Source organism: Dinoponera quadriceps, unplaced genomic scaffold (assembly GCF_001313825.1).
Source record: "Dinoponera quadriceps isolate SergipeBrazil2010 unplaced genomic scaffold, ASM131382v1 scaffold3289, whole genome shotgun sequence".
Classification (NCBI taxonomy): Eukaryota; Metazoa; Arthropoda; class Insecta; order Hymenoptera; family Formicidae; genus Dinoponera; species Dinoponera quadriceps.
The window spans coordinates 1,305,486-1,326,091 of NW_014558238.1; the positions used below are offsets into that span (position 1 = coordinate 1,305,486).

The following is a 20,606-nucleotide window of genomic DNA, read 5'->3' on the forward strand; positions in this document are numbered from 1 at the left end:
TCTGGTATTATCTCTACGTGATGATTTTATTCAGTTTTGTAATCCAACTGAAAGACGCGAGCGGGAAAACTGATGGGAAAGGACGGTCGCGATGCGATCTTGCGTAACGTTGCGGATTCGAGAAATGTACAAGAACCGAGGAAAATGTCAATAAATACGAGTCAATTTTAGAATCACGAGTGTTGCGCGTCATTCCCCGACATTCTCCGCTATCGGATAATTATGATTGCAGTTGCTACGGCGCAGGCCATCGCGCTTATTTTGCGTGGAGATTTTCCCGTTGTTACTTCGGCACGTTCAATAATCACGATCGAATCTCTTACCTCTTTCTCTCTGTTCTTTATGCCTAACAGGAAAGAAGTTTTAAATGCGGCCCTCGCATTGACCATTTATTAAACGGGCCTGTCATAGCCAGCTGTGGAGACCAGTATCTTCTAAGAGCCTCGGTTATCTCCGAAGGTGTTAACGGTTTCGTTGCGACGTTCTAGAAAAGAATGAGAAAAGAAATAAGAAATATGTATCGTCCAGCTTTACCCTATTGACAAGTTCAAGGCAACTGCAACACATACTTTGCCATGATAATAATGGCTTGTGATATACGGCTTGTACGTAAATGGATTAACATAGCTCAAGCGTTGCCGATCTATGGGGTCACCGTATATTTTACTTTGATCTTGCCGGACCAGGAAGGCGAGATCGACGATTTGAGCAACTGTTTCGTAGGCCAAATAACTTAAGATTGTGTACGCCTGTTTCGACAGTGTGATATCTCCTGTGTATATGAAATATATATATTCGATGTATTAGTACTGTATTGGTTTGAGTGGTGTATCAGTACTATATATGTAAGAATATTAAAGCTCACAGTAAACCGGACATTACCATCCACACAAATCCAATCACTGAATTTATGGCGTCCTTTGTTTGCGAAGGATATACGACGCGCCTTGCTGTATTTCATGTAACGTATCTCGTCCATGGACCTCGTCACTATTTCCGCACGGACGCATCTTTGTTGCTTGACGTCATCCGTAGTGGATGATATATTTTCGAGAAGTTCGCCCGTATTATCAATCTGTTCCAGAAAATTTTGGAATGGTACCTTTTTCTTGATGCCATTCAACTGATCGGTATCATTAATGTTTTCTGGCATATCATTCTCCAAAATCTTATGAGCTGAAAATCCGATTTCTTTGATTTCTGAGGAAAAACATTATTTTGAGATTAGTAACGATAGCGGACAATTTAGATGCAATCGAAAAAGTTTCGCCGCATATTCACCAAGATATTTCAAGATGCGACGAAGTTTAATTTTGTCTCTACGCAATAAGAAAAGAAAGTCTTCTCCGTTAAGGACATTGCTCTTCTTTGAACTGGCTCGTCTATCAGCGATCTCGCTAGCTCTCTTGATAATTGCTCTCATTTGTTGCAACACAACTTCCTCTATGATCTTTGCAGACTCCAACAATGGTTCACTGCTATCCCCGAATCCATGCATCATTTGCCGAATTTCTGTATGAAGTTTGCAAACTTGAATGAACATTTACTCAGCGACAATTATTAAACATACAATTATTGACAAGTTCTATATGATAACCTGCGGTAAAATCTGTCAATAAATATGAATCTCATCTGCACTAATTAAGTTTCAAAGGCAGAGTATAAAATATCTTATAAATGAACATTCTCGTTCTGTTTTCTCTATTGTGTATCAGAAATCAGCATATAACCTTACAAAATAGTAAAAAACATACCGTTAGCATAATTTGTTGGTTCAGTAATTGTCGGTTTTGTAAATGTCGCTTCTGCCATTTTTTCTCACCTATGTTACTTGAAGATAAAAAACTCTCTGATCTGCTGTTAAAACGGACCGTTCAAAGATAAAAGATACCTTCACCTGTTACTGAGAAATGTGTACACTCGTTTGACCAGTCCTTGAGTCATACTACTTGAGAAATAGAAAGCACGTCTGACTCCATTATTTAGTCATATCACGACCTCAGTTTCTCGTTAAGTATAATGGCGACTCGTAGCGGAGGGTCTGAAACTAAATTACAGAAATAACAGGTTTACGGAATTATTAGACCCGATATTTCTGTAATTTAGTTCCAGACTCTCCGCTACGAGTCGCCATTATACTTAACGAGAAACTGAGGTCGTGATATGACTAAACGATGGAGCCGGGCGTACTTCTATTTCTCAAGTAGTATAAGTGAAGGATTTGCCAGGCGTATTATCCATTATAATAAAAAACATAGATTGAAATTCAACAAGCTATAACTTTCGTAAAAATGATGCTATGGAGATCGTTTAAGAAGCATTTTAAAGCTTGAAGTTTCTAGTTTTTAACCACATTAGCTATATTAATGTTATCGTTAATTTTCGTCAAGATATTTCGAGTTAAACGAAAAATGGCGACCGTTTAATTACAAACTTCGCTTCCAGTTTTCAGAGCGAAAAATTTATTCGAAAATGTGATGAAACGGGTTTCTTTTTAAATTTTGCAGGGGAAAAAAGAAAGTAAATTGTAGTTTCTTAAATTTAATATGGAAAAATATGAATAAATATAAAATTCCAATTCAAATAAAAATAAGATCAAACGTTATTACTTGCTGTTGTAAAACGTTGGTAGAAAATAAATGTAAATATAAATGTTCGTAAACGTTGGTTGTCTTATAATGTTCAATAAAAAAAAGTTGCGTTTACTATTTCTGTAAACATTAGTGTATCATGATCCAAAATATTTTGCGAGGTAGAAAGAATAAACATATTATTTGTGACTCATTGTTCAGCTACAACATGTTCTGGTACAACTTTGGCTACCTTCCTAAATTCTTTACACATCGATTTTGGACATTGCATTTGTGTCCAGCTGATCGGTACCATTGCTACACCTATTAAATTATCACACATTTCAATAAAAGGGCATAAAGAAAATTGTATATATGAGTTTTTACCTTCTTCACTATGAGCTATAACTACTCCTAACTCATTTTCTGCAGTGCTTAGTTGATAAGTGTGAGCCTCTGTCATTGGCATCTATCAAAAAGTATAGGAAAAAAGGTCGCTGCATAATTCTGGCACCTAGCTAGTGCAGTTTTAAATCGAGTTAAAGGATACAACTCTTGCTAAAATGATATCTCCCGGTCTGTAAGATTTATACATCTCTATTTTATCCTTGTCGACTGCTCTGACGTCCTCTTTCCTTAAAATCCCTCTGTAAGGTCTTGTTAATACTATGTCGCCTACACACTTGATGCTGCATTTGCAAAATCTCTGATTGACCACAGTTACCATTGCTGTGACAATATCCCCTGGTGCAGGAATGATGCTCTGTTCCGTTATACCGTGCACTTCAATTATACGAGTCTGCAACGACATGCACTTGGAGGTATTTATTCCGATGCGAGAAGGGGGTAATACACATGACTTACTTTTTCATTCGCTATCAATTTTACAATGCCAGCAAGCTTTGAATAAATATAACCTTGCTGCTCATACGTTCCTGGTCCAGCAATATTAACTTTGTCAGACACACATAATCTTTGACCTTTCACATATATAGAAAAATTAATTTAATACGAATGTAACATATATTATGTAATTAAAAAAATGTATAATTTACCAGGCACACAGATAATAAGTTCTTCATTTTTCTCCATTATTTATCTTACGTTCTTTTCATCAATAATATTGACAAAAGACGAATAGGTTAGATCAGGTTATGTTGTATCCAACGGCAGATCGGGAGGGACTGGAGGCGCTTTAGTCTTGGTTATTTCCACGCTTCATCCAAAGAAGTGGATGTAAAACACGATTGGCAGTAGATGTTGACAAATGATTGTCTAAATATATATATATATATCTATTTTTTTTTATGTCATTCACTCTTCTTTTGAAAAGATCTTATTACAAAATCAACATTATAACTAATCCTATATATTACAATTTAGAAGATTTATCGAATAACAGAACGAAACCATGGAATAACATATTTATCTAATCGAGGGTGTTTAAATAAAAAAAATTCAGTTACTTGGTATCTAAGAATATACTCTACAGTATCTTTTGTTTACAGAATAAACTTATTCCGTAGAGAAACATTCACCTCACATACTCTCTCCCACTCTTTCATTTTATTTTTCACTTCACGTTCATTCATTGAATATACCATCATAGTATTCTACAATAGCAGGATTATAACATTGGAACTGTTAACAAACTATTACTGTATTGTTTTTGGTACAAATCACTTTACATGGCTAATCATCGTCGTAAATGAGAACGGTATCTTTTTGCACCTGATGTATATGCTATACTTGCATTACTTCTTACGCAAGCGATCAACTATATACATAATTTGTCAGTAGGTAAAAATCATTCAACTGAATATTTTAAGGTACTATAGTTGACCATTGTTTGCCATAAATATAAAATACACAAATTACCAGGCTTTTAACAAAAGTTTGACTGCGTGTCTACGATAACTGTTTACGTAACTTTGCAAAAAAATAAAATTTAATTTCATGTAACATTTAGAACGCAAGATTCTTATTTTTAAAACCATGCTATGTAATCGCATAGAATCTTGCTGTTACATGATGCGTATATATTTATTGAAACAAGAGTTCTACGCGAATCGAGTTGTTTCTTGGAAAAGCAATACTTCGTTTCTTCAAGCTGACTTCCAATCGGCTCTACTATCGCTTGCAAAATATCAAAAATTAATTTCGCGTTTTCTTTTTTTTTGTTTTACTTAAACAAATAGTTTGCGATACAGCAACAGATGCTTGTACAAGTGTGTGCATGGAATTTGTGTTTATTTTTACAGAGAACGCAAATTACCTAATTATATTTAATTTTTCTCTTCCTTCTTCTCGCTTTCAGGTTCCTGAGGAGGTTCCTGTTGCGAGGACTGATTTTGACTGCTTTCTCTTTCCGCAGCCATCTGTAAAATCGATGTGTTTAAGTAACACTCACTCAACTGTGCGCACAGAGCTGTAACTGTGTTTATCGAATTAATTTTCACAGGCTGAGTACCTTTTTGTACGCCATCTCGAACAGTTTTAGGCTGGCTTGTTGGAGTTCGTTCGTTTGCTTCTTTATTTCTTCGGGATCCGTATCGTCCTTCTTACTCAAAGTTTCTCGCAGTTTCCCGATTAATTCTTTAATCTTGTCGCACTGCAAAGAGAAATAATATATACAAAAATGCTGATGTAAAATGTTAATAACAATAAATAACAATGACATTACCTCTTCTTGTGGTACTTGCGCTTTGAATTCTTCCAACTTCGACTCGGTATCATGTATGATTCCTTCTGCTTGATTAATAGCTTCAACCCTTTCCTTCTTAACTTTATCCGCCTTGGCGTACTGTTCCGCGTTTTTAACCATATTCTCAATTTCATCTTTGCTAAGGCCACCGCTGGATTGTATAATAACTGTAATGAAAAATATGATATAATGAAAATTTTGAAATATGAGAAGCGTAATTTATCGTTAATCACAACGATAATTCAGTTGAAGAATGTCCACATATTTTACTTCATCTTAAAGTAAACTTGAGCGACGAAAAATAAAACCATCATTTGTAACGCTAATTATGCCTTCTTTAACATATATAAAGATGAAAGATAACGAAGGATAACATACTCTGTTGCTCCTTGCCAGTTCCCTTATCCCTCGCCGATACATGCACTATACCGTTTGCATCAATGTCGAACGTTACTTCTATTTGCGGTACACCCCTCGGTGCAGGTGGAATACCAATAAGGCTGAATTGACCCAGCAGTTTGTTATCGCCAGCCATTTCTCGCTCGCCCTGATGAACTTTGATCTCCACTTGAGTCTGGCCGTCCGCCGCCGTAGAGAATACCTGACTCTTTTTCGTAGGTATAGTTGTATTACGGGAGATTAATCTCGTGAACACTCCGCCAAGTGTCTCAATACCTACACACAAGATTTAAAGAGTGATCTTTTTTTTTTCTTGCCATACGTATGACGTACACAGCTCTAACTTTATCCGGCAAGTTAGATCGACGGAAACTCAGTAAATCGATATCTTCATTGATATCAGAGAGAAGATTAGTCTAGTACATCATAGTTTCACACCTATTCGCGATAGAAAAACGACTTGGATCAATGATTTACCTAACGACAAAGGCGTAACATCGAGCAGCAGAACGTCCGTCACGTCCCCTGCGAGTACACCTCCTTGAACCGCAGCGCCCACAGCAACAGCCTCATCCGGATTTACAGCCTTCGATGGTTGTCTACCAAATATATCTTGAACAGTTTGCTGTACTTTAGGAACTCTGGTCATACCGCCGACCAACAGAACCTCCCCAATGTCGGATTTCGAGACTTCAGCGTCAGAAAGCGCCTTCTGACAGGGCTGAATGGTACGCTTAATCAGATCATTCACGAGACTTTCGAATTTGCTTCTGGACAATTTCAGATTTAAATGCTTTGGTCCACTAGAATCCATAGTAAGGTACGGTAAATTAATATCTGTCTGAAGCGAGCTCGACAGCTCGATCTTAGCCTTCTCCGCTGCTTCTTTCAATCTTTGCATTGCCATTGCGTCTTTAGTCACGTCGATACCTTGCTGTAATGTTTCATCGAGTAATTAGGCACACAATGTACTACAATGCCACCACTAATGGCATTAGGATGAATCTTTGTACTCAGTTGCAACAGGATATGTACCTCTTTTCTGAATTCTGTTACAAGGTAATTAACTAAAGTATTGTCGAAATCTTCCCCGCCCAAAAATGTATCGCCATTCGTGGATTTCACTTCAAAGACACCCTTCTGAATTTCTAAAATTGAGATATCAAAGGTACCTCCACCCAAGTCATAAACGGCAATACTGAAAAAAAAGATGTGGAATTTTGTCATTTCTATTTTTTTTTTCTGCGAACTGTAAGATATATATAGTGCGATGTTTTCAGTGAAGTGTGTCAGCATCTTTAAGATAAATATACCTCTAAGAGACGAAAAATACAATCATCATATGTAGAACAATATTTCTGGTAGTATATATATCAATACATAAGTACATTTCTTACATCTTATCTTCCTGTTTATCCATGCCGTATGCAAGTGCAGCTGCTGTCGGCTCATTAATTACACGAAGTACGTTTAATCCAGCTATTTGACCAGCATCTTTTGTGGCTTGTCGCTGTGAATCGTTGAAATACGCCGGTACAGTGACAACAGCATTCTTTACCGAAGTGTTTAAGTAAGCTGCAGCCGTTTCTTTCATTTTCATAAGTACAAACGCTCCTATCTGACTAGGAGAATACATTTTTCCATCGGCACCCTGTACCCACGCATCTCCATTGGATGCTTTCACAATTTTATACGACACACTCTTCCTGTAAAAATATATCATGCGTATCAGCACAAAAATACATACCTATAGTAATTTCACGTCGTAATACGAATTGTATAAAAATTAATGCAATACATACATATCTTTTTTTACTTCAGGGTCATCGAATCTGCGCCCAATCAACCGTTTTGTTGCGTAAAACGTATTGGCGGAATTTGTGACTGCTTGTCGTTTCGCGGGCATGCCAACTAAACGTTCATTTTCTAAAAGAATAAATATAGTTACTTGTTAATTGCAAAACCGATGAAGTTATTATTGACCTATCGTAACATGCAATAAAATGCATAGAGAATGTACAAGTTTGAAGGTTATCAGTGTACAATAGTGATGTTGATGTGACTGATGTTGACAGTGACTGAGCAATAACCTTTTGAGAAAGCAACATAAGATGGAGTAGTCCTAGAGCCTTCAGCATTTTCTATAACTTTAGCTTGTTTACCCTCCATCAATGCTACACATGAGAATGTGGTTCCAAGGTCAATACCAATTACTGCACCTTTCACACCTTCGGATCTACAGAAGGCGATTTATTTTAGAATTTTTTTATATTGAACACATGTTAATATACATATATCTATAAATATAACATGATATAGCTATAAATATAACATGATTTATTAATACAACATATTAATACTGATATTAGTACGAGGTATCAATATATATCATTGGTTGCATCATCTTCATATCTTATATATATATATATTTTTTTTTACTCACTTGTGCCGATGCTGTTGTAAATCAGTCAATCTTTGTGGCACAGTGACTAATGGAGCTGCAACCTATAGAATATTGAAAATAAAACTATGGATTAATACACGTATATGAGTCGTAATGCAAATAACCATATATGAAATATTATCAGGAATAGAAATTTATTAAATGGGTTCAAAGAAAAAGGAGAAATATGGAATTATAGAAACTAATAGAGACGAGACTTTTATTTCTTATGCGAACCAATACTTACATTAGTTTCATATATGCGTTTGTATATATATATATCAATTTTTTCATGGAAATATATTTTTAATATATCCCTATATTTTAGTATTTTAATGTTCAAGATCTCATTGGAAAAAAGAATCAGTAATAGCAGATTAGAAACCTCTCTGGAGAGAAGAATCTTGCTAAGTAATCATAACGAACAGTAAAATAAGTGGGAAATTAAAGCCTGCTATATCACATCCTATATGATCTAAGAATATTTGCTGAATGTGAGATAACATTGCGCTCACGTGCCGGCTTTAAAATCGGCGTCGTGACAAAATTAATTTGCCGGGGCGGTAATCGCGAAACAGGTTAGAATTCATCGGACGAGGTAACAAGTACGCATCGCCAGCAGGAATCTATCTCGCGTTAGATGATGCATGTACAATTAACGACGACCACGAAAAGCTAGGAAAGGCACGACGGAGCCGTGCGACGAGATCGCAAGTTTGAGACTCACGTTTTTCAGGATTGTGCTAAAATGTTGCTTCCTGGCGACGTCACATGAGACACCGGCATAGCTGCGGCTTAGCATTCTCGCAGCAGTCAACATCTTGGATTTCTTTGCAGAATTCGTGGGAGTTCCAGCGACAAATCAGCAAGATAGACGGATCGCCTTCTTCACGTGTAATGATGCAACCCGGAGAGGTCGTAATGCGCAGACACGCTCGCAACTTCGCGGCGCACCCCGTCGACGATCGGGCGATGGATAGTCTCACGCTGCCAATGAGGTAACGGGTCTAGCGGGTCCGCCAATGGCAAGCACGCATGGCGATTACGTCCGCCGTTACGTCACGACGTGAGAAGATCGCGAATGTTCCATGGGTGTTCCACGAGCGGCAGATCGAGTCTGCAGCACGCATGAGATTACGTTGTAAAAGCAGGAGGAATTATTCCGACGAAAAATAACGCCGACAGCTCGTCAATAGTTAAGCATTGTTGCATGTTAGATGCCTGCGTGCGTGGTAAGTCGAACAGATTCCGTAGCCGGAACTACGTGTGGCGCCGGCCGCCTCAGTTTCCGGGTTTCAAACGCGAGATATGGAATCGAGCGTACCGTACCGAGCAGCGAAGGCGTTGCACGTACAAGAGCGAACGGCGATCTGGAATAATTGAGATCGAACACCGTCTTTTCATTAATTCTTCGCGCCGAATAACGATACGATGGCGAACGATTGCCGGTACAAGTCGAAATCAGGTGAGACTCGATTTGTATCAGAAGTATTTCGGCGATCCAATTCTTTTTTTCAAGTGTAAAAAGTACATCGCCAACATGGTTTCCAAATGAACGTTAAAAGATCGAGTAAAGATAGAGATTTCTGCCTTGTATGTAATATATATCATTTTATATATGTGTGTATCATATACTGTACTTTATTTCGGAGTAATACCCCACAAAGTTAGAATAAGTTAAAATCTTAAAGTTGCACCTACTAAAAAAATAAAGAGAAATAATACAAAATATGCAACCGAAAATGCTCGATTTGAACTCGATCTTCTGTCACGTCACGTCTTCCGTGACTTGAGAATATCCCGAATATTTTAGGGAACGAGAAGCAGATCGAGCATCGAGCGCGATGAAGAAACGTTGAAAAAGACGTAATGCAGGGAGAATGACTTCGACAAAGAATGCAGGTAGCCTGCAATACCTACGCATTGTTGCGTTCAGACGCCTACGCGCGCGGTAAGTCAAATAGATCTTACAAGCGGAATTACACGTAACGCTCTGGCGGTTTTGCGACTTTCAAAAGCGAGACGTTGAATCGAGCGCAAAGTTGTCGCACGTACAACAATGAGTCAAAGTCGAATACCGTCTCTTCGTTAACCTTTCGTGTCGAATAACGCCACGACACGGCAACGGCTGTCGAATATAAGTCGAAGTCATGTGAGATTTAGCGATTTAGCGTGTTAGAAATATTCAGCAGCGATTCAAAGTTTTCTTTTTCCAACGTGAAAAGTACGTTGGCCAATATGGCTGCCGAAAGAACGTAAAAGACGCTGTGGAGATATTTCCCTTATAGGTCACACATATCGTTGCAGAGTATATCATATAATATACTTTATTTGGGCGCAATACACATCAAAATTAAAATAAGTTAGAGTCCTGAGACCGGATCTACAAAAAAATGAAAAATAATAAGACGACGTATGCTACCGAAAGTGCTCGATTCCAACGATCGAGCTATTTGCGTGCGTATTATATACATCATTATTCGGTGTATTACTCCATCGACACTCGTGTGTCGTTCCATCGTGTATTATTCACCGTTAGAACATTGCGTGCACGCACGCGTTCCTACATTTTATTCGATTGGAATTTTCAAATTTGAACTGCGTCATGCTCTTTTTAGCAGTGCATTACATTGAATGTCGGTGATGCAAACGCACTTGAAAAACGTACTCGTAGTCTTAAAGATTAAATAACTCGAAACTATAATAACGATGGTAGCTTGCAATAAAATTACAACGAGTAGTACAACAAAATGTGTATTAACAAATGTGCGTAATTAGAAATGAGATGGAGATCATTATGAACAGTTCTTCTTTCGTTACAATGAGGTATTAAAACTATCGACGCACGTTACAATCTCAATTACAAAAAGGAATGTCATTCAACGATGAATCGATTATTAAAAAAATATTTTACTTTTGTAACTTTCGTTTGTTGTGAACTTTTTCTTAGGAGAGTTTCATTCGATCGACTTCGACCTGGCTCATATTCGAAGTGAAATCACGATTGCAAGTCTGTCGAATTAGTCGCTACAGATAAGTTGTATCAACTGTGAGTTAATTCGACTCAACGATAGCGTCTGTAATATTTTTTTATTCACGCGATTTTGAAACTGGCACGCGAGAAAAACAGGGTGTCTCACCGATTTCAACCGAACATGCGATCCCTAATATGGTCAGGAACAATATCGTTTAACATGAACAGTATCGAAGTTCGATAATGGACGTGAGAGTCCGATTAAACCGCGTCTTCGGTCCTTTCTCTCCAAGCTGTGAAATTCATGGCTCCTGCTATGTAGACCGTGCAATTTGTCATATCATTCCTGAAACGTAAAAATAGTATCTGAATTAAATCGCTTGATATTTGAACGCGTCACATTGGTCGGTCATTATCAGAATCAGCTTATGAACTCATATTTAGATTTGCGATACTCAGAGGTCGAAAACAATAGTTACAGAAAAGGATCTTTCAGGATGAAAGCTCGCGGTTGCATCCACTGTAGTCTGTCGCCGTTGCGGCATAAAATTTGCGCCATCGTACTCTTTCGTATCTCCTCCAGCTGCTTTATCGTTAATGAACCGGGGGTATTTCCATTCTCGTACCAATACCTATCGCCTGTACATGCGAGGAAATTGTAAGAGGATGAGGCAAAAATGTCGATTCTTTCTGTCTTAAGTTCACGAGACACGGAGCGCGCTTTCCTCGATCCTCGCTCTCTTTCGTCCTCCCCTCCCGGGTCGATATTTGAAGGGAAATTAATAAGAACAACGCGATACAAATCGGATTTCGCGTATTCATAAATCCAACAAGAGAGGACGCGAGATTAGTGTCGTTTAAAATCATGAATTTTATACGAAAATAGAAGAATATTTACCCAGACGGATATTCCGAAACGTTCGGCCTAGCAAACAAAGAAACGTCGGTCCGAGAACGGAGTCGGGTACCGGTGCTTCCGAAAGTGCTCCAGTCACCAGATCTATGTCCTCTACATTTCTGCAAATGAAAACAGAACGGTGCGTCAAGGTAGCTAAATTCGCGAAATACTTCGAAGCTTGTCGGCATAGCAACGATCTCGCGGACGTAACGGTTTCATTCCCACTTAAAGTCACGGTCTCGAGAGAGGCGCGAGTTCGAATATAGCGATCTAATATTACTATATCTCACCCTGTATTTCATCTTACTTGTAGACTGCTCGAAGTTTCTCGATAGTATCTTTGGTCACCATGCCTTTGAGGTCCTGAAAGTCAGTGAGATCCGGCAGATGACAGAAGCCTCGCCATCTGACGTAAGGCGGCAGACCGTGATCCCTTCCTTGCTGTATAATTTGCGCAGCGTAGTCCACGGCTACGTCGTTGGTTTTCCCGTCGTGGAAGTATCGTTCCAGGAGTATTTCGTTCAAGCCCGGAGGCAGAGGCTTCCTAGAATGTCCCGCTGTCGCGGAAATTAGATCTTGCATCCTAGATCGTCATTAAAACCAAGTTCTCATGGGAGTCAGTGGAGTCGGTGGATCGTGACGGCATCTTCGAGAATTTTTGCTAATATACGCGCACGAGGATTTCCAAGTTCTTCCTCGCTGAAAGTTCGAACCGGTTCGAGAGACAAGAAAGAGCTATCAAGACGAATGTACGGCGCCGGCCGAGAGCGGTGCTTAAATTTGCTCGGAGTTCCACGCGACTCGTCCTCTTCCACGAGCGTTATAATTTACGAAAGTTATACAATGACATTCGCGCGCGCGCTCTCCGTCTTCGGGAAAATTATGTCAGCACTTCGAAAATTCCGGGTCGTACGCTGGGGATCGTTCCGCGAAATAGCGCCGCGAGATATAAAATTTGAGAGAATAAACCGGGCTTCTCTCTTTTTCCTCCTTCCTCTCTTTTTACTTCCGACTGTTCCCAAATGATGGCCGGGACAAATGCGACGAGTACACGTTTCACGGAAATCCGATTTTTGTGTCACCCCGCTCCGCGAGACATGTACAAAAAAGTTTAATATCAACTTTTTTACGTTGACTTTCTTGAGTCACGTGCGCTCGTAAAATTTCGCAAAAAGGCGCCGCTACGGCTGCAACGTGCCTTTCACCGATGTTACATTCTTTTCCACTATGTAATTAAAAAGTTCGCGCGCGCTATTGTTCGTGCGAAGATGGAAGTATATATTCCGTGAACTTTTGTGAGATCGTGTCGAAGCTCGCGCGCAGTCCTCGCCCGCCTTCCTTCCCGTGCGAGACGACGGATTTCGATTTAAGTTATCGACGATAAGGATTTCCTCGCTAATAAAACTCCCCTCTCTCTCTCTCTCTCTCTCTGTCTCGAGGAAAGAACGCGGACTGTCATATGAGAATTTTGCTCTTTCCCCTCTCCTATAATTTATTTTCATAGAAACGTTATGCAGAACGTTTGAAGAAAAAGTGAAAGGTGGAAATATTTCAGATAAAAAGTCAAGCCAATTTGATGGAGACTGAACAGGGCGCGTGCGTGCACGCGAGATGCACGACAATGGTAATCACAGTCGTGCGGTTTACTCGAAATGACGACTTTCCCGCGTATCGTATAGAAATTGTAATGCTCCGACTGAAATGTATTTCAATATGTACGATCGAGCGGGAGAGAAAGAGAGACGCATTTCCCTTCACTCGAGAGAGACAACTTCCCCTTATCTTTTTAACGCACCGAGGGAGCGTGACAGCAGGTAATGCATTGATTTCCATCTTGGGCACAAGCGCAGCTGACTTGATTGCCGGTATTGTGCAGCCTCCCTCGAAGCGTAATTTGAGTGACATTCATCACTTGGCGCCGTGTGATCGTTGCGCAAAAGCGGAGGGGTTCGCGCGCGAGCATAAGTTGGAAAAGAATCCCGGAGTGAACGTTAGGCACATTCTAATTTAGAAATCATGACGTTATAGATGTAACGCGGAGGATGAAATCCCGGCCGTTGGATAATCGCGCGTCACGAGAACGCGCGCGTTATGAGAACGGGTAATCTCTCAGTCTCGGACCGCGAAGATTATCGCTTGATTTATGACGGATGTGCCGTCGAGCGCTTTCTCGCATCCGTTTCTTACGCTCCTCTCCATATTTCACTATTCGCGCGACATAATTTCTCCTCCCCCACCTCCTCCTCGCGCTTCGAGACAAGTTGCTTCACTCTAACGCTTGTCGAGCGACAACAAAATTCCAACTGACCTGTAGCTCCGACGATCAGCCGGTCGATCGCGCCAGCCTCGTAGAGCTCCTGCGGCGCGTAGAAGGCCGACAGTAAGGACCTTTCGCCAGACTTGTGCGCCGATCGCGAGTCCACGAGGTCGAGGGTTTTCGGGGTCAGCGCGGCGACGAAGAAGAGGCCGGCCGACGCCGCCGAATTCGCGAGCGTCGCGTCCACGCGGCTGTCGTAGCCGCGGAAGTAGCCCCGCGGTGTCAGTCGCAGGTCGAACCTTCGCAACAGAAAAGGATACAACGGGCACGGTGATTGCGTCTCTCCTCGTAGAGAGTGCGGGGGTCGATGTAATATGACGTAACTCGCTTGCGACACAGGTCTCTCGCATGTGCGCGACGAGTAATTGTATACGCGATTTGGCGCCGGTGTCGGAAGAGACAACCGAGTGAACGTGAAGTAACGGAGAGTTCGACTGGAATGTTCATACGGTGATTACGGGCAGGGTCGACGCACAAATCGATTCGGAAAAGGCCACTCGTCGGCGGCCCGAGTCGACGCTGGAAAAAACAAAACGCTCGTCGACGGCTCGACGCGCCGCATGAAAAAATTCCAAACAATAGGAAAGATAACTCGCTGTGGGAGTCGCGGGGCCCGTGCGCGCCGTTACGTAAATATGTAAAATATGGCTCGATACGCGCGCTCGCCATTGGAAACGAAGTACCGCTTTTTGTGTATACCAACACCCGTTATCTAGCTGTCTCCCATCTCGCGTACGCCGGCTGTTGCGATTGGTTCGTGTAATGATCGTGCAAGAAGCTGTGTTGAACGGCCAAATGAAGCCATCGGGATGGTAATGCCAGTTTATAATTTATCAAACAGCCGGCGTACGCGGATTGGATACGATGGACGCCGGTATGAAATTATTGCATCAAGCCGGCTGTCTGCCGGGTCTGTCGATACTAGTTTCGAGATACACCACTACGATACACGTGTTGATACACGCGGCACATCGGTATATATCGTTTCTCCATTTTTCCTCTCCCGAGCAACATTCAGACAGAAACGCCTATCGGGGGGGGGGGGGGGNGGTAAGCGCAGTTTAGGAAAACGGTACGTACTTGTCGATGGTGTTCTCCCCGAGGATGACTGGCAGAAACTCATTATAAGTTATATGCTGTAACTCGGCGATAACGATCCGTCGCGCTTCCTGATAGAGCCTCTCGTCGTCCCAATGGGGATTCAACCGTTCCAATTCCCCGGCCACTCGATTGTGCTCCCGCAAGAACAACACGTGCATCAGCGTGAGACCCGGGTTCTCGTTCACCCTGGTGTCGCCGCTGAGGAAACACGGGAACGCCTTGCTCGCGCTCCTGCAGCTCTCGTATCTCGGCGAGGCCATCGGTAGATTCTTCCGCTGTGTATTCAACAGACCACCTTTGCCCGATCGCAATGCGCTGGCTGTCTCTTCGGAGCTGCCGTAAAGCGGCGACAGGTCGAGGTAGGAGGACGCCTGGTTGATCTGCTGCCGTGAGCCCAGCTTGCAACCCTGAATCGAACGATATCTGACGTACACGCGAGTTTCCCGTACGATGAAACGCTAATTCGGATCTCTTTCTCGCGCATTATTAAACTATCCTACCTTGTGCGCGTTTCATCGTGAACTCACAGGGGAAAAAGTTCGAACTGATTCGAGACTCGATATTTTCGTACGTATAAGCAAGTCGGGCGGATCGAAGCGTGGCGAATTAAACGCTCGGAAATAAGTATGGCCAGCTAGGATTATAATATTCACTCGTTATCTTCGTGAGAGATACGCCCCGAGGAACGAATCCGACTTTCAACAGCGCGTTTCGCTGAATATCTACCATTGTTTTGACATTTTCCACGCTGCTCGTAAACACGAAGTGATCGACATCGACGTGTGCCATCGGCGAGATACCGTTACCTTTCCAACGTGACAGAGCGTAATCTCCGAATACAATTCACGGGATATATCGAGAGATCGCCGGGCCGAAGTTCTCTTGCGCAATCCGACGCGAGGGATTTCTCAAACGCGATTTGCGCAAGACTTCATTTGCGATTACCTGTAATGAATTCCCTGGATGCGGCGCCGAGCGCGCGTACTCCATGCACCCGACTGGGTTCTCCGCGCGGATCGGGAAGCACTCGGGGTGGAAATTCTCGTAGTCGACGTCGCAGCACTTGAGCCTGGTGCCGTCCGGCAATTCCATCCTGGGCGTGTGCGCGAGATCATGCGCGAGGAACTGGCTGAAAAGCGCGGTGAGCGCCATCAAGTAAGGATGCTTAAGGTCCAATCCGCCGGAATGTACCTTCGAGGAGACTTCTCTCGCGCTCGGCAGCCTCGTACGGGGCAGGGAGACGCCGTCCTCGTACTCCGGCGGCAAGTATCTCACGTAAGACTCCAGGGCGGCGCCCCAGGTCGGGTGCAGCGCGTTGTTGCACCGACCGGTGTGCGTCCTGAAACGGACGTCCGCCTTCTTGCAGTCGGACATCACCCGCAGGAAGCTGGGCGAGTCGGGGCACAGGACGGCCGCCACCGTCGGCAGCACCGAGGACGCCTGCTTCGACGACATGTTGAGCGCCTCCACGAGCATCATCGCCATCGTCTCGATCCTCAGGGCCCGCCTCGAGAGATTCTGCGCGCCCTCGGTCATCTCGTGCGAGGCGCCGAGGTACCAGGACGGCGAGCCGCGATTCAGGTGCGTCCGGGAGTTCAGGATCGCCCGTTCCGCCTGGCTGTACCGCTCCATGGAGACGTTGGTGCGCTTACCGAGATCCTGCAGCATCCTGGCCGGCAAGGTCGTAGCGCCCGCGAGTGTCGTTAGAGCGAGGAATCTGCGGATCGGGATCTAAAGATAGAAGACCCGGCGAAACGGCTACGCCCTCGAGCCGATGCGAACGCACCTCTGCCGCGACGGCGGCGTGTCGCTCATTGTTACCCAATAATTGTTATGCAGATTCAACGGCCACATTACCATCCGACTTAGCAACTACGCGATACAATCAATCATTGAAAGCGCAATTACAAGGGAACACCGCGACAGTAAGGGCAGGATCGCGCGCTCTCGCGCATCCGCATTGCAAATGAGCCGAAATGAATGTCAAACAGAAGTATCGCGGCATTTGCCCGTCGCGAACGCTTGCGAATTTAAGGTCACGTCGATTACCATCGGTCCCGATCGCATTGGGTCCGCGTGCGCAATTAGCCCTGTTTGCGGAATGTTACTTCGCCGCGTGTATCGTTCGAGAGAGCGAACTCTTTGTCTCTCTCTCTACCGTTGGCTTTCAGCTGTATTAGCAATATAGACACACGATAAGATCTTGTTAAAGTCACGTACGACGACGTAACGCTGATGCACAGCGGGTTAAGGGCAAGCACGGTTTCGCGTAATTTGCCCTACGTGACAGGGAAACTGAGACACATGATATTGAATAGATCACAAACACGTTTCGTAATTTATCGCGCGATCGCAATGAACTCCGGAGACCTTGTCTACGCGATGGCATTTCGCCTCGCTACATTGGAGGCATTATTCATGGCGGCGTTTACCGCAACAAATTCATTCATCAACTCGGGCATGCGCCTCGGGCCAATTTCTCGAGCGGGACCGTGCCATTTTTTACGATAGGCCATGAGGTCGGAGCAGATACGAGGCGACCTCATGAGGAGGTCGAATGGGGGAAGGTTGACATTTAGGATCCTTCCTGGTTCTTTTGCTTCTTGCTTTGCGTAATCTTCTTTATTCCCATGATTAGCGTTCGCGCGATTCGATGGAAACAATCGCTTCGCGGATCGATCACTCCCGAACGATTACGTGTGAACCGTTAATCCCCTTATCGACCCGGAACTTGCTTGTTGTTCGAACACGAGCATGCACTTTGCGAGCGTGAGGGAGACCCGCGCTGACTTAAAGGATCGGTAGAATCGACAGGGTAAGATTACATAATTACGTTGCGTTGGGAGCGTTATTCGCGTGATTTATCCTTTCTATGGTAATCGGCCATATGGAAATCGTTAAGTGCGTCGCTCCTCCGTACGACCGCCTCGGACCTGTCTCGCGCAATTTTTCTCACTTCGCAATTACCAAGCGATTTTTCCACAGCAATTACCTGGCGACGATCGCTATCGGATCAGATTAAAGCTGCATTAAATTCTTCCGAAACGCCGCGCGAAAATGTCACTATTCCTCCGTGTTAAATTTCTATCCGATTTCCCAGACGGGCCTTCAAATCCCCATCTGTGTACTTTTCGGTAGCATCATTTTTAACATTCGTTTCTTTTTCCTGTTTTAGGTAAAGGCGTCTTTCGTGAGTGTCTTTTCCTGTCTTAGATAAAGGCGGCAATTGAAGGATTACGGTGTGCACGACGGCGGCGGTGAGTTTGAAGTGTTTTGTTGCGTTTACACGTGATATTTTCTTGCTTCTCTCATATATAAAATCCCCATTGACATTCACAATCTTCGTCCGCGCGGCGATAATCGCCTCAAAATAACCGATTATTTTCAAATAATAGTCAGAGATCATAATCGACGAGATGTATTGTCTCACAACAAGTCGGCGGCGTACGTCTTCGCGCGAGCCGACACGGCATGCGAGGCGCTGTACAATATTATTATAATAATTATAAAGCAATTAGTTTCGTCTCGCCCACGCGACAATCGCTCGTAGATTCGTACGGAGAGCCCGGACGGACGGGTCTTACGCGCGACGTAATCGGTAACCTTTGATGAGGTAATGAGATTGAGAGAAACGTACCTGACTGCGAGTACAAATCGTTATGCCAAGACTTCAACACATTCCCATTAGGCAGTAGGTTTCATAACGTTGTCGTTTTCTCTCTGTTTACCCGCCGCCGGGACAGAATCTATGAGCTAATTATTCGATATATGCAACGACCCACGCTTAATCAACCCTCCCGATTTCGAGATGGGTGACGATCTTACGAAACACCTACTGGGAAAAGTACTCATTTATGTAAGTACATTGTTCTCGCGCGCGGCTTCATCTTTCCTATATTACGGACAGCAAGTTCCTTCTTAACAACGATCGGTTAGGATCAACGGATGTTAGATTTACCGATGGATTTTCCGACGGCCGAGGATCTCCGATTTTTCGCACACGATCTTGTTCTCGTACGTAACCACCAATCGTTCACTGGGTGGGAAGTGACACTTGTTGGGCTTCCCAAAGTGTGTATGCTTTCAATCATAGATTCTTATCTATTTATTATCCTGCACTCTCAACGGCTAATATTTGCATATTGTTTTATACATAAGAAAGATGTATGTATACATAAGGAGTTACAATTTCGTAAACGTAACGCTATCACAAATATTACCGTTGAATCGCAGACTGCGTTCTGCATATTTTTCCTTCTTTTTCTTTTTAAACGAACAACTTCAATCGCCGATCCGTCCTATTCGTCGGAATGTATACACCGGGTTTCAAAACACCTTCCGAACACGTTTCCTTCGATGCAGTTCGGCAAACAGCCGACGGACCTCCAATGAGAGAGAAGACTTAGCTTCTGGGAACCGATGAGGAACAAGTTCTCTCATCGGCCTGCGAGAAAAAGTGTTCCAAAGGCGGTTTCGAAACGCGGTAAAATCGAAAAGGCACTCACCGCGATACGAAGACAAGCGTGCCACCGGCGTCGATGCTCCCAGCGTGGAGCAACATCTTTCTCGTGCTAATGCGCGCGATATCCTCGCAACCGTAAGGATCACTCCTGTATCTTAATACGCGGTGATATTCATCTGCCCCGTGGAATTTCGCAAGAGCCGCGCGGCAGCGCTGTGCGCGAGAACGCGCAGCGGTAAACCTGAACTGAGTGCGATGCTCGAACGAACGAAAGTAAAACTCGGGAGTCCGCGGTCTACCTCGGAGTGGGGTCCCGACCAGGATCGCAGCAATCGCGGGGTATCAATGGTGCTGTGCACGGTGGTGCATCGAAGTATAACACGGTAAAAGTGCATCGGCACGGCGCGCGCCGTATCAGCGCGTTATTAACGGGACCAAGGTTCGCCTTTCCTCGGCTACGTTATTGGGAATTGCGGCCGTAGGTGCCGAAGGTTTCAAGGCCCGACGCTCCGTTCGCACCTTCGTGCATCGCGCGGCACGCGTGGATATCGCCCGCTCGCGTTGCTCCTTTGCATAACAGTAGGCACGCGTCGCCATTGCGCTATGCTAATTGTCGCGCACGGGCTCGACCGCGATGTCGTTCGCGGATTAAGATTCCTCGAGATGACACCATCTGTGATTCACTCGGACAGTCGGTCGCACGCGTCTCTTCGCATGCCACTTCCCCCCCCCCCCCCC

The 20,606-nt window shown here is 43.5% G+C and overlaps 3 protein-coding genes across 4 annotated transcripts; all 3 read right to left on the bottom strand.

The window, feature by feature from the left end:
- Positions 1-7: 7 nt before the first annotated feature.
- LOC106749734 (transcription initiation protein SPT3 homolog) lies at positions 8-3,940 on the bottom strand. The gene is made up of 8 exons (XM_014629464.1): positions 3,626-3,940; positions 3,435-3,550; positions 3,121-3,369; positions 2,958-3,039; positions 1,282-1,512; positions 883-1,200; positions 570-772; positions 8-484 (listed from the first exon to the last, which is right to left on the bottom strand). The coding sequence occupies exons 1-8, from the start codon at positions 3,660-3,662 to the stop codon at positions 347-349; spliced, it is 1,374 nt and encodes a 457-aa protein (XP_014484950.1). The 5' UTR covers positions 3,663-3,940; the 3' UTR covers positions 8-346.
- Positions 3,941-4,212: 272 nt separating this feature from the next.
- On the bottom strand, positions 4,213-9,047 carry LOC106749732 (heat shock 70 kDa protein cognate 5). Its single transcript, XM_014629459.1, has 11 exons — positions 8,844-9,047; positions 8,117-8,178; positions 7,764-7,909; positions 7,476-7,599; positions 7,071-7,379; positions 6,709-6,871; positions 6,151-6,607; positions 5,653-5,949; positions 5,254-5,441; positions 5,041-5,181; positions 4,213-4,948 (listed from the first exon to the last, which is right to left on the bottom strand). Exons 1-11 carry the CDS (start codon positions 8,934-8,936, stop codon positions 4,856-4,858), a joined length of 2,073 nt encoding a protein of 690 aa, XP_014484945.1. The 5' UTR covers positions 8,937-9,047; the 3' UTR covers positions 4,213-4,855.
- Positions 9,048-10,455: 1,408 nt separating this feature from the next.
- Positions 10,456-20,552, bottom strand: LOC106749767 (peroxidasin-like). 2 transcript variants are annotated; one of them, XM_014629537.1, is made up of 8 exons: positions 19,912-20,552; positions 16,352-17,123; positions 15,386-15,813; positions 14,297-14,544; positions 12,296-12,545; positions 11,989-12,107; positions 11,570-11,729; positions 10,456-11,436 (listed from the first exon to the last, which is right to left on the bottom strand). In XM_014629537.1, the coding sequence occupies exons 1-8, from the start codon at positions 19,965-19,967 to the stop codon at positions 11,352-11,354; spliced, it is 2,118 nt and encodes a 705-aa protein (XP_014485023.1). In that variant the 5' UTR covers positions 19,968-20,552; the 3' UTR covers positions 10,456-11,351. The 2 variants fall into 2 exon arrangements, with proteins under 2 accessions (XP_014485023.1, XP_014485024.1); XM_014629538.1 differs by lacking the exons at positions 10,456-11,436; positions 11,570-11,729 and having other exon boundaries at positions 12,020-12,107; positions 12,279-12,545.
- Between the last annotated feature and the right edge of the window lie 54 nt (positions 20,553-20,606).

What these genes read in the sequence shown, in the direction of transcription:
- LOC106749734 (XM_014629464.1), bottom strand. Translation starts at nt 3,662, where the DNA reads ATGGAGAAAAATGAAGAACTTATTATCTGTGTGCCTG. An exon ending in ATATCATTTTAGCAAGAGTT is followed by an intron (nt 3,040 to 3,120) that starts GTATCCTTTAAC and finishes ACTTTTTGATAG; the next exon opens with ATGCCAATGACAGAGGCTCA. An exon ending in TATAGCTCATAGTGAAGAAG is followed by an intron (nt 1,513 to 2,957) that starts GTAAAAACTCAT and finishes AACTTCATACAG; the next exon opens with AAATTCGGCAAATGATGCAT.
- LOC106749732 (XM_014629459.1), bottom strand. Translation starts at nt 8,936, where the DNA reads ATGTTGACTGCTGCGAGAATGCTAAGCCGCAGCTATGCCGGTGTCTCA. An exon ending in GATAAACAGGAAGATAAGAT is followed by an intron (nt 6,872 to 7,070) that starts GTAAGAAATGTA and finishes CTTTTTTTTCAG; the next exon opens with TATTGCCGTTTATGACTTGG. An exon ending in TAACAGAATTCAGAAAAGAG is followed by an intron (nt 6,608 to 6,708) that starts GTACATATCCTG and finishes GAAACATTACAG; the next exon opens with CAAGGTATCGACGTGACTAA.
- LOC106749767 (XM_014629537.1), bottom strand. Translation starts at nt 19,967, where the DNA reads ATGTTGCTCCACGCTGGGAGCATCGACGCCGGTGGCACGCTTGTCTTC. An exon ending in GTTTCGGAATATCCGTCTGG is followed by an intron (nt 11,730 to 11,988) that starts GTAAATATTCTT and finishes TCGCATGTACAG; the next exon opens with GCGATAGGTATTGGTACGAG. An exon ending in ATCCTGAAAGATCCTTTTCT is followed by an intron (nt 11,437 to 11,569) that starts GTAACTATTGTT and finishes TTTACGTTTCAG; the next exon opens with GAATGATATGACAAATTGCA.